The 11,048-nt window shown below is 53.4% G+C and overlaps 2 protein-coding genes across 2 annotated transcripts in view; one reads left to right on the forward strand and one right to left on the reverse strand.

The window, feature by feature from the left end:
• Positions 1-6,414, reverse strand: part of NOC2L (nucleolar complex associated 2 homolog (S. cerevisiae)) — a 50,396-nt gene extending 43,982 nt beyond the window's left edge. The window contains exon 1 of the mRNA XM_010005255.1: positions 6,401-6,414. Coding sequence (XP_010003557.1) covers positions 6,401-6,414 — 14 coding nt within the window. The remainder of the gene's footprint in view (positions 1-6,400) is intronic.
• A 1,035-nt stretch (positions 6,415-7,449) lies between these two features.
• Positions 7,450-11,048, forward strand: part of KLHL17 (kelch-like family member 17) — a 7,723-nt gene continuing 4,124 nt past the window's right edge. Inside the window, exons 1-4 of the mRNA XM_010005256.1 lie at positions 7,450-7,666; positions 8,308-8,429; positions 8,900-9,121; positions 10,141-10,257. Coding sequence (XP_010003558.1) covers positions 7,456-7,666; positions 8,308-8,429; positions 8,900-9,121; positions 10,141-10,257 — 672 coding nt within the window. The 5' untranslated portion in view covers positions 7,450-7,455. The remainder of the gene's footprint in view (positions 7,667-8,307; positions 8,430-8,899; positions 9,122-10,140; positions 10,258-11,048) is intronic.

Below are 11,048 nucleotides of genomic sequence, written 5' to 3' on the forward strand. Positions count from 1 at the left end.
GGTTTGTGTCTTTGGCTGGCGGGAGCTGAAGGGCACAGGGAGAAACGTCGCCTCAGGTTTTCTGGTAACTTGGAGGGAGGAGGGGGGAAGGGGAGACTGTTTTTTTTTCTGGCCTCTGCAGTGATGGTTAGGGCAGAGGGCTCTGCTCCGGGGAGCATCTCCACCCGCAGCATCCCTGTGCCTGGGGGTGGTCCAGGGGGGCAGCAGGGCAGGGCAGGCAGCTGGTTTGGTTCTGCTGGCTGAGCAAATGCCTCCCCCTGAGGAGTGGCAGCCCCGGGGACATCAGCTCTGCTACAGCAAGGAGCAGTGGCAGCAGCAGGGTGGCTGTCACTGCTCTTGTGCCTCAGGCCACTGCCACCTGATGGGACTTCTGTGCCAGGGTGGAAACCTGCAGAGCTGGTGGCCTTGCTTTGATGGGGTCTCTGCTCTGCCTTGACCCCAACAGCTGCTGCCTGAGGAGCACTGTCTGCCAGGGTTCTCTGGTGCTGGAGACCACAGGGAGGGAGGTTAGTTCAGGAGTGATTCAGCAACATGTGGATATTTGGGTGCTTTGGTTCCTGGCAGTGTCCAGGTGCACTAGGCTGATGCAGGTGACTCTTTGCCCCTAGGACAGGGCACAGCTGAAATGAGCCCCAGAGCTCGACTACCCCTTTTCAGGGTGGATGATCCAGAGGCAGGAGCTGCATTTAAGGATGGGAGGAGGGATGGGGCCTCCACAGCAGATTTGGGATGTCTGTGAACTAGCATTATGCACCAGGACGTGCCTGTTTGTTACAAGTTCATTGTTACATGACTTGCTAACCTTGTGCAACAGCCTTTTGGTTACAATCACTACAGCCAAGCAATCACCTCTTTGGAATCTCTCCCCTCTGCATCCCAAGTTTTGCTTCTGACCTGTGAGCATCTGCTGGAAATACTTTATTCAGCATGGCAGTGAGTAAGAATCTTGGGTGTAAAGATCCGAGTTTCCTTCAGGAGAACTGATTCATGAATCCCAGCAAATAGCATCTCATTTGGAGCAGACCAGGAGCTGGCAGGCATAATAGTCACCTGCTGTCTTGGCTTGACAGCCTAGGATTCAAATGGAGTCTCTTAGCATCTCAGGTAGCTAGGGTGGTCCCTTATGCTTTTCATCAGCTAAGGTCACTTGGTGAGGGTGGCAATGGAACCTCTTTGCTCTGCCAGCCCATCTGGTGGCCATCTGCCCTCATCAGCATCAGTCTGGGTGTCTGTAGATGGAGTGGCATGTAAAAAATCAAGGCAGGCACGCTCTGAAGACTGGAGATCTGTTGGGGGGGCTGTTCTGGTCTTGCTTTGCTGCACTTCAGGCTCAGCAGCTCAAAAGTGAAGCAGCCATGCTGAGGCCTCAGTGCTGGCTTCTGTATTTTCTCAGGTGCTGGAGCTTTGCCTCCAACCCCTTAGGCAAGCTGGACTTGGTAGCAAGGGATGCTTCACCCTTTCTGGGCTGCAAGAACTGGCTGCAAACCGTGCTGCCTCCTCTAAAGGATGTGACTCCTCAGGGACAGGAATTCAAAGTCCTTCAGCTGAAATTCCCAGGGCCTGGAACGTGCTGGCCTTGGCAGGCCCCCAACGTACCAGCAAACTCAAGGCTATTCTGTCACGTGCTGCTCACAGCTGAGTTTTCATGTCCGTGGCCTCTGCTGCTGCCTGCAAGATGTGAGGGAATTCTCTTAATTGTTCCCTGGCTCAAAAAACTGCTCCACAGCATGAAGCACTGAGCTTGTTCAGCAGAGGAAATGCAGATCTGCTTACGTGGCCCAGTACCTCTACATTGCCAACCCAGGCCAGGGCTGAGGCTGGCAGGATGCTTTGTGAGCTGCCTCTCAATGTGGTGTGGACCATCTGGTCTTTATGAAAGGGATGAGACCAGGGTGCAGCTGGTGACTCCACTGGTCACCTCCTGGTTAAGAGAGTCACTCATCATCACAGGGCATCAGCAGCAGCATTATTGCCTGGCTTATCTGTCTGTGAAAGATCCTCTTGCCTGTTGACAGCCAGGAGACCCAAGTGCTTCTTCCCTTCTTCCCTAGTCTGCTGTGTGGAGTCAACTTTCCCTTTAGAAGCCAAGTGATGCCTCCTGCTGAGTCTCACCAGATCCATCACTCGTGCCTGATGTCAGGGCATTGCTGAGCACTAACAACCTGTTCTGAACTGGCCCATTGCCACTTACTGGAGACACCACCACCCTGCACAGCAGACCCATAAAAGGCACAATCCCTCTTTGAATAGCTGCTGGCCAAGGATGTTGCAGGCAGGGAGCTCCTGAGGGAGTCTAGGAGCCCCAGAAATTGAGATTCTCTGATACAGGCTGCATCCAGTCACCCAAGTGCTCTCGTCTTTTCTGTTTACCTTTCTGAAAAATGAGCTGGGGAGAGGGATGTCTGTCACAGAGGAGGCTAGAGGGACATCAGGAATGCCACAGTGATAGACAGTGCAGCTGAACCTGTAAACTGTCACTGCTGCCTGGAGAGGAGACTTGATGCCTTTGTGTGGAGGCTGGGCACTGCTTGTGCCATAAAATAGCATTGGATGCAGCAGCAGGTCCTCTCCTGTGTCTGCTGGGCACACTGGGAGGGGGGAATTAGGACATGACCCACATTTCTAGTCCTTGGGATAGGCAAAGGGCTCCTTTTGCTCAGATCTGGATGTGCTTTGTGCTGGACTGCAGGAACTGCTGCCTGCCCCCAGTGCAGACCTGCACATTTTGCTGAGCACAAATTATTTTCCATTTCTCGTTTCTTCCTTCAAAAAATCAGCAGGACCAAAGCTACTCATGTCCTGACCCTTACAACCAAGTGACCCAAAATGTTAGCACAGATGCCTCCAAAGGCCTGCTCAGAGCTGCTGTGATCCCCTGTGTGCAAAATACCGAGGGTGAAAGCTGAATTTGAAGATGTCTGCAGGCAGAGCTGCTGTGTGTGTGCAGAGGGAGAAGGCTGTGTACCCAAGTGGGTGCTCAGCAGGCTGGATACCCTTTATCTCTTCTGTGTGTGGGAATGTCTCAGAGCAGGCATTGAGGCTCTCTCTGCCTTGTGCTCCCTCCCCTCCCATCTAAAGCACTTCTGAGCATGAGCTGGGGTAACTGGGAGCAACTTTGAGCTGAGTTTCCAAACAAAACTCCTCAAGAGTAATGGGGTGAGAGACTTTAATTAGAAGAGACCTCCAGCCTTCTGTGTGCACCAGAGCCACTTGATTACAACTCACTGAGCTGCTGAAAGACACTGACTAGGTCAATGTGCTGAACGCCCTTCTTGCCTGAAGCCAGCACTGTCTCTGTGCTGTAGAGCTGGCAACTGTGTGCAGTTTTCCCCCCCCCATCCTCTCCACCCCCTTGCTGAGGCTCCACATCCTCTCTGGCTGCTTGTCACTTCTCTGCGGATGTCTAGACAGGAGGATTCAGTGCGTGTCAGTTATGCCTAATTCATTTTAAATAAATAAATAAGTAACTAAGTAAATAAACCCCACCAATCCAAACCCTAGGGAGAGCTGGGGATTCTCAGTCCTGCAGACTCAGCTCTGGCTGCAGTGCCCTGTGCTGCCTTCAGGCTGGCTCAGAGCTGCTGAATCCCAGTGGTGGCAGGAGCCATCCCAGCCCTGTCGGGGGGGGGGTTCGGGAATCGAAGGCAGATGTGGTTGAGGGCAGTACTGGCATTGGGAGCAGAAGGGAGAGGATGTGGAGAGGAGTATTTGGGGTGGAGGTGTGTGCTCCTAACCTCTCCTTGCAGCTCATCCCTGTTGTGTGTTCTTGGTGTGATGGTGTCCTCTGTTGGGAGCTGGCAGAGGGGTGCAAGGTGTCTGGCTGTCTGAAACGGCAAGCTTCCAAACTCTGCTGTCCCTCCTGCCACCCCTAAAGGCAGAGCTGGTGCCAGGAATGACACCCCCTTGCCTGTAAAGCCACATTTCCATCAATATTTGCAGTCCTGACCTCTGGATACTTGCAGCTGTAAATCAACTGTCACTGTAGCAATGACTGAAGCTGCAGTTCAGAGCATCTGCTTCACTTGCTGGTCCTGAACTCGCAGGTCCCTCTGCTTCCTGACAGTTGCTGGCTCTTCCAGGCTGAACACACAATTAACCTTCTATTAAAAAAACTGAACGTGAGCTGCTGCACTGTCAGTGTCTGTTTGAATTCCTTGGATGCAGGTAAAATGTTACAGGGGCTGAGAGAGGCTGGGACTGCTCTCAGTGGGGTTAAAAATAAGTGTTTTGATTTCTGTTGTAGGGGAGATGGAGATGCACTTGGAAGCAGTGTTTGTATGTCAGGCCTTAGGGCATGTTTAGAGCAGGGGATGATCCACAGCAAAGCCTTGTTCCCAACATCTGGCCAGCTGCACAGGATGTGTCTGTGCAGTCTCCTGGTTAGCCCGATGGACACAAAATCTCCATCCCAGCTGTCAACAAAAAGCCTTTCTCCAGGGCCTTCCTGGGGAAAGGGCAGGCTCTGAACTTTTCCCTGGAGGATCCTCTGTTCCCTGTTTATTGCTCAGCACACTTCTTTTCACTCTGGATAAAATATGTTTTTTTGTGCAAAGAGAACAGGCCTCCCTTTGGGCAGGGATCATTTGCATTAATTAACAGAGCTATTATGCATGGCCACACTCTGGCGCAGAGGAGCTAAACAAACCCCTTCTATTTTTTTGTCATAACCTAAGAGTTATTACAAGTCAGCCACTGCATCCATTGGAGCTGAAGCCCAACACGTGCATTCATGCTGCTGGATGCTCCACAAAAGTGGGCTTGTGTTTACTTCTCCCCACTGGAGCTCTGGACACTGCTTCCCTGTGTCGTGTGGTCCAGGCTCTGGTTCCCATTCATTATATCTTAGCAGACCTTCTTTTCCAGAGGGGTGTGGGTGGAGAGGGGAAAGTAAGAGCTGGTCTCTACCTCTTAGCCATGGGAATTGCTGCAAGGAAAGATAATGTCACCCTTGTCACTCTCTGCATTTGTATATGTCCAGAGTTGTGCAGTGACTCAGTGGCAGGGCTGGGAAGAGAGCCCAGCACTTCTGACCCTCTTTGGGAATGCGTTTGATGACTGAGATGCCAATGCATCAGCTTCAGCAACCCTCAGGCTGTAGTGCCCTCTGTCCCTCTCCAGTTTCTCAGAGCACAGGGACAAGCAGTCCCATCTTCTCCCTGCTCCTCCATCCTGAATTGTCCCCCCCTGGTCCTCCCACTGCTTCAGAGCTGGGAGCTCCAGCTCCCAGGAGGGCTGAGGCCAGTGCCCACAGAGCTGGGGCATGACTTCAATGCTGATGGGGAGAACTATGCTCAGCAGTGTAACCAGCTCTAGTGGATCAGGAAAACTCTCAGGCTTGCAGCTAGGGAGGGGAATAAAGCTGAAGAAGCACCGTCTGCCCTCTGCTGCTAAACCAAGTCTGGGAAGGGAGCTCTTGAGCCCAGGTAGAGATGCTTAATAGGTATAAAGCACCTTTGTGTGGGCACCTCTCATCCAGCAGTGCCCACACACATGAATTAACATGCTGAGGGGGTCCTAGGGATGTTGCATCTTTCTGAAAACCTCAGCTGAGGGGGGTGGGAGGAAAAGGCCAGTTAACTCATGGGCCCTTCTTTCCTGTCAAGGGCACAGTGGCATCCTAATCTCATTGTTGGAAAGCATCAGCAGACATTGCCTTTGCTGGGTGCCCGTGGGTCTTTCTTGCTGACAGAGAGATGAGGAATCTCACATCACGCAGGGTGATGCAAATAGAAAAGGGCACTGCAGGCTTCTCCCCTGCTCAGCCAAGATGTTTATTCATCTTTTTTCCTCCCCCAGACTCTAGTACGTGGTACAACTGCTATTTAAACACGAATAGAAGGCTGCACCCGTGGCTGAGCAGGCACAGCATGGTGGGTTTCTATTTTTAGGCTCAGCCTGGCTGGCAATGTGTAGGTGTGGTGAGGAGCAGAGAGGCTGAGGGGATTCTCTCGCCGCAGGGACGCGGGGGCAGGCACACGAGTGCAGCACACAGGCTTTTTTTTCCTTCAAGCTGCCTTTTTCTCCTGCTCCCTCCCCCTTTCTCCTGCTGCTCAGTTATTCTCTCTTCACTCCCCCACCTTTTCTTTGGGTTCTGCTGGCAGGGAGACAGTGAAATGCCTATTTGAAGCACCACGAGCAGCCTAGATGCAGGCAGCATGGAAAGAGAAAACATCTTTGCACAAACAAATGCCTGTGTTTCCTTGAGCAGGCAATTTTTGTTTGCTGTGATCCAGTAGAGTTGATCCTCCTGCTGCCTCCCTGAGCTCTCCCAGGTTGTATAGAAGGAGTGTCCTGCTCCATGCTCTGTGGTCCAAGCTCTGCATTAAGTCTCAACCACCCCATCAGCATCTCTGGTCCTTGCTGCCTGTGCCTCCTGTCAGCCTTGTCAAACCAAAACTACCTGGAGTTCAACATGACCCCTTGAAGTGCAGCCAGGGCCTCAGCTGGCACTGCTTCCAGGGAGATTTAGGAGCTCTGCTTTGCCCCAGCTGCCTGCTAGGCCAGGAGCTGGCAATGCTGGAGCAGGACTGTTTGGGGCAGCCTTCAAGCCATGGAGAGCTTGGATGTGCCTGGGTAGAGGATGCTGGAGGGATGTGGAGATCAGGATCCTGTTCCCTAACTGACCACCTGGGACTCCCCAGCCTCCATCCAACCAGAGGCCTGAAATACAAAATGGCAGAAGAGTTGAATCCCATGTCTGGAGGATTCTGTGCTGAGACCACAGAGCTGTCTGTTGCCTTTGCCCTCTGCCTTATCCCCCTGAATTGTGACAGCAGTGCTCTGAGCTCAGCTTTTAAAGCAGCTGAGTGCAATTCAAATCTCCAAGCATCTTCTGGAAGGGAGCAGCCAGCACGTGGTCCATAACATCACTCTTGCCTTTTTTAGGATATGGGATTCCCTGGTTATTTTTGTTTAGGCTAATCAGGGTTGTCATGTTTGCTGTCTCTAGTGATCTGTTTAAGCTGTGTTTGATCAATGCAGGACTGGCATGTCCTACTGAGCCTGCTCAGATCAATGTTTCTGCTGAAATCCTGTGGAAATGCTCTTTGTTGGGCAGATTTGGAGAGGTGCAACTTCAAGGACAACCAGTGTGAGTGTGTATGTTGTAGAGCAGTGCCCTTCTGAAGGCTGGCAAGGAGGATTGATCCGGAGATGAACAGACCTGGGAAGCAGTGAGTGTCACAGAGAAGAGTCTCAGCATCCCTTTGCATTACTTGTTTTCCCCAGGGACTGTCTCCTCCCCATCACTGATTCATGAGCAGGATGAGGTTCCCCTGGCAGGGGCTGGTTAGACAGGAGCTGATCTTGTGCAGGGTCTTTGAGCAGTGGTGGGCACACCTTGGGGGCTACAGGAGTTGTCTGTGGCTGCAGTGATTCCCGCCTGGGTAATGCTTTGTTTTCCCTCCCCATCAGTGCCCCTGAGGAGGGAAAGCCCACCACCTACCACCTGCAGCCATGGAAGGGGGTGTGCAGCTCCTCAACCGCGACGGCCACAGCATCTCCCACAACTCCAAGAGACATTATCACGACGCCTTCGTCTGCATGAACCGCATGAGGCAGCGCGGGCTGCTCTGCGACATCGTCCTGCATGTGGGCACCAAGGAGATCAAGGCCCACAAGGTGGTGCTGGCGTCGTGCAGCCCTTACTTCCACGCCATGTTCACAAGCAAGTAGTGTCCTCTCTTCCCCACGGCCGGGGGGGCTCCCTGCTCTCCAAACCTTCTCTTCCCTGTCCTGCTCCCTATTCTCACTGCCCTGCCCTCTGGAAATGTGATGCCTGTATCTCATCTCTGAGCAAGTGCAGTCATGTTCCTCATTTAACTCCCTTCCATGAAGCCCTTTGCCTGTAACCCCCTGCCCATGTGTCTTGATGCCCATCCTGAGGCATGGACCCCATTCCCTGCAGTCCCCTATCAACAGCACAAGGGGAAATGGCTTTAGGTTAAATATCAGAAATAAATTCTTTCCTGTGAGGGTGGTGAGACCCTGGCCCAGGCTGCCCAGGGAAGCTGTGGCTGCCCCATCCCTGGCAGTGTTGAAGGGCAGGTTGTATGGGGCTTGGAGCAACCTGGGCTGCTGGGAGGTGTCCCTGCCCATGCAGGGGGGTTGGAACTAGAAGAACTTTAAGGTCCCTCCCAACCCCAAACCACTCTGGGATTTGATTATTCTCCTTGCTAAGAGGTGAATGGGAGACCTTGCTGGGCTGCGGAGGTGGATGCAGCTTATTCTGTGCATGGTCAGGTCCTCCTGAAGGGAAACAATCCTGCTGTGGGACTTTGTTCACATCCAGTGTCTGTGTTGCCACAGATGAGATGAGCGAGAGCCGCCAGACCCATGTCACGCTGCACGACATCGACCCCCAGGCCCTGGAGCAGCTGGTGCAATATGCTTACACGGCTGAGATCGTGGTGGGTGAGGGGAACGTGCAGGTAGGAGCTTCCCCCCAAACCCCTCTTCTCCCCAAACCCCTTCTGTATGACACTTACCTGCTGGGGGCTCTTCTCTGCCTCTGCTCAGCATGTGCAGCTGTTTTTCTGTGATGGCACCTGCGTCTGGCAGTGGTCAGAGAGGTCATCTCCTCCCCTGGGCCCAGAGGGGTGGCTCCTGTGGCTGCTGCAGCTGGGTATGGCTCCTGAAAGCACTGTGCAATGTCCAAGTCTAGTCCTGAGCACCTACCCTTCTTCTGCCATTGCCTGGCCCTATGGGGAGTTACAGGTGTCCTCCTCAGCTCTTCTTTAGCTTAGTCCTGTTGGAAGCAAAGAACACTTTGTCCTCCATGTGCGTGTGTGCCTGAGGGTGCTCTATAAGACTCTTCTGTTATTGACTTGCAGTGAGATGAGGGTGAAAACGGTTTCCTTGCTCTGGAATCTCTTTCCCCCCCCTTCTTTTCCACTGCCAGACACTTCTTCCTGCTGCCAGCCTGCTGCAGCTCAACGGTGTGCGGGACGCTTGCTGCAAGTTCCTCCTCAGCCAGCTCGACCCATCCAACTGCCTGGGCATCCGGGGTTTTGCTGACACACACTCCTGCAGTGACCTCCTCAAGTCTGCACACAAGTATGTCCTCCAACACTTTGTGGAAGTGTCCAAGACAGAGGAGTTCATGTTGCTGCCTCTTAAACAGGTGAGGTCCTGATGGGAGTGTGAAGGTATGGGAGTGGTAAGGCTTTTTGTGCTGGCTCCTGGAAGGCACAGTGTGGTTGTCAAGGACCTGCACTCAGGGGACAAGGTTTAGGAGGAGAAGGCACCCAGATTCTGGGCTTTGGTCCTTCCTGTTCAGTGGAGAAACAATACATGGGAAGAGTTTTATGAAACATCAAGCTTGATAAGGATGGGAGGGTAGCACGGAGGGTGACTGGTGTCACTAGTGCTGTCACTGGTGCTTGCCATGTGAGCTCTGAGCACACTGTCCTCTCTCTGGGAGCACAGGCCAAGTCCTGTCTGCCCTGGTCACATAGTTGTGATGATTCAGAGCTCAGCTGATGTTTCCTGCTGCTCTTCATGTGGTGCCAGGCTGGCCCCTGGCTCCTTGTCATTGCCCGAGGGGTGCCCAGCAGGCATTCCCAGTCCTTGCTCTGCATCACCCCAGTCTCTGTGGTCCCTCACCACGAGACAGACACTTCCCTTCTCCCATTCTTGGGGCAGCAGGGTGCATGGCAGCAAGAGGAGGGTATGTCTCTCCAGTTGCTCCAGCTCTGGCATCCTGCAGGTGAAGTGAGTGTGCTGGAAACAGCCAGGACTCCTGGCTCTGTCCCATGAACTATTGAAGGGATGCCTGCAAGCAGAGTCATCTGCCTGATCTCCCTGATGTTGATTGGAAGTGTCAGGAATTGTAGCAGCTTCAGACCCAGCAGGAGGGGAATGAGCTGAGGAGGGTGGAGGGCAGAGCTGTCTCCACAGCAGTGCTGCAAGGAGAGGGGAGGCACAGTTGTACCTGCCTGGTTTGGGGGACCCAAGTTGCTCTTTGGACCCTTCTACTTCCACTGAGACTGGCTCTACAGCAGAACCACCAGCATCTCCAGCAGGCAGGGGCTCTCCCTCTGGCAAAGCTGTTCTGCTGGGCCAGTTACCTGGGTGTGGGAACGTGTCCTTTCCTCCCAGACCACACCAACCAACACTTGCCCTTTCCACCCCACTCTGCAGGTGCTGGACCTCATTTCTAGTGACAGCCTCAATGTGCCATCAGAGGAGGAGGTGTACAGGGCTGTGCTCAGCTGGGTCAAACATGATGTGGACAGCAGAAGGCAGCATGTCCCCAGGGTGAGTCTGCTGGGGAAGGTGACCTGGTTCTACTCACCAGCTCCAAGTGCTTGGTCTGGGTGGATACATAGCTGAAGGCAGCTGCAGGGTGGCCACAGACAGCAGGTCCCTGCCATACCCTTGCAGTCCAGGTATAGATGAGTGTTTTTGAGAAAGTTCAGTCTCACAGAGTGAAGTCCAAACTGTTTACATATCCAGGGGCAAAGCCCTGTCTGTCCCTGGCAGCTTGGGCACGTGGAGCTCTGTGGAAGATGTAGGCAGCAGGAGAGCTCAGCCCTGCCTGCAGCCTTCCTGAGCTTTCACACGCATCCTCAGACAAAAAGCTCAGGCAGATTTGAGCAGGGACTTATTTTCACCCATACTTTTGTCTCTAGCAAGTCCAACCATTAACCCAGCACTGCCAACTCCACCATGTCCTTCAGCACCACATCTACATCTTTTAAGCCCCTCCAGGGACGGTGGCCCCACCACTTCCCAGGCCAGCCTGTTTCAGGACCTCACAACCCATTTGGGGAAGTAATTGTTCCTAATATCCAATCTAAACCTCCCCTGGCACAACTTGAGGCCATTTCCCCTTGTCCTATTGCTTGTCCCTTGGGGGGACGTTAAGGCTGAATCGCTGCATGTGCTTTGGTGCCCTTTGTCACCAGCTGCTGAGCGAGCAGGATGACACCTCTGGGGGGAATCAGCCTTGCTGGGGTCCCCAGGGTTTGCTGGGGAGATGTTTTGGGGACCACCTTGCTCAGGGGGCCGCGGCTCCTCTCCTCTCAGCTCATGAAGTGTGTGCGGCT

This window comes from Chaetura pelagica, unplaced genomic scaffold, assembly GCF_000747805.2.
Source record: "Chaetura pelagica isolate M959 unplaced genomic scaffold, ChaPel_1.0 scaffold159, whole genome shotgun sequence".
In the NCBI taxonomy this organism is placed as follows: domain Eukaryota; kingdom Metazoa; phylum Chordata; class Aves; order Apodiformes; family Apodidae; genus Chaetura; species Chaetura pelagica.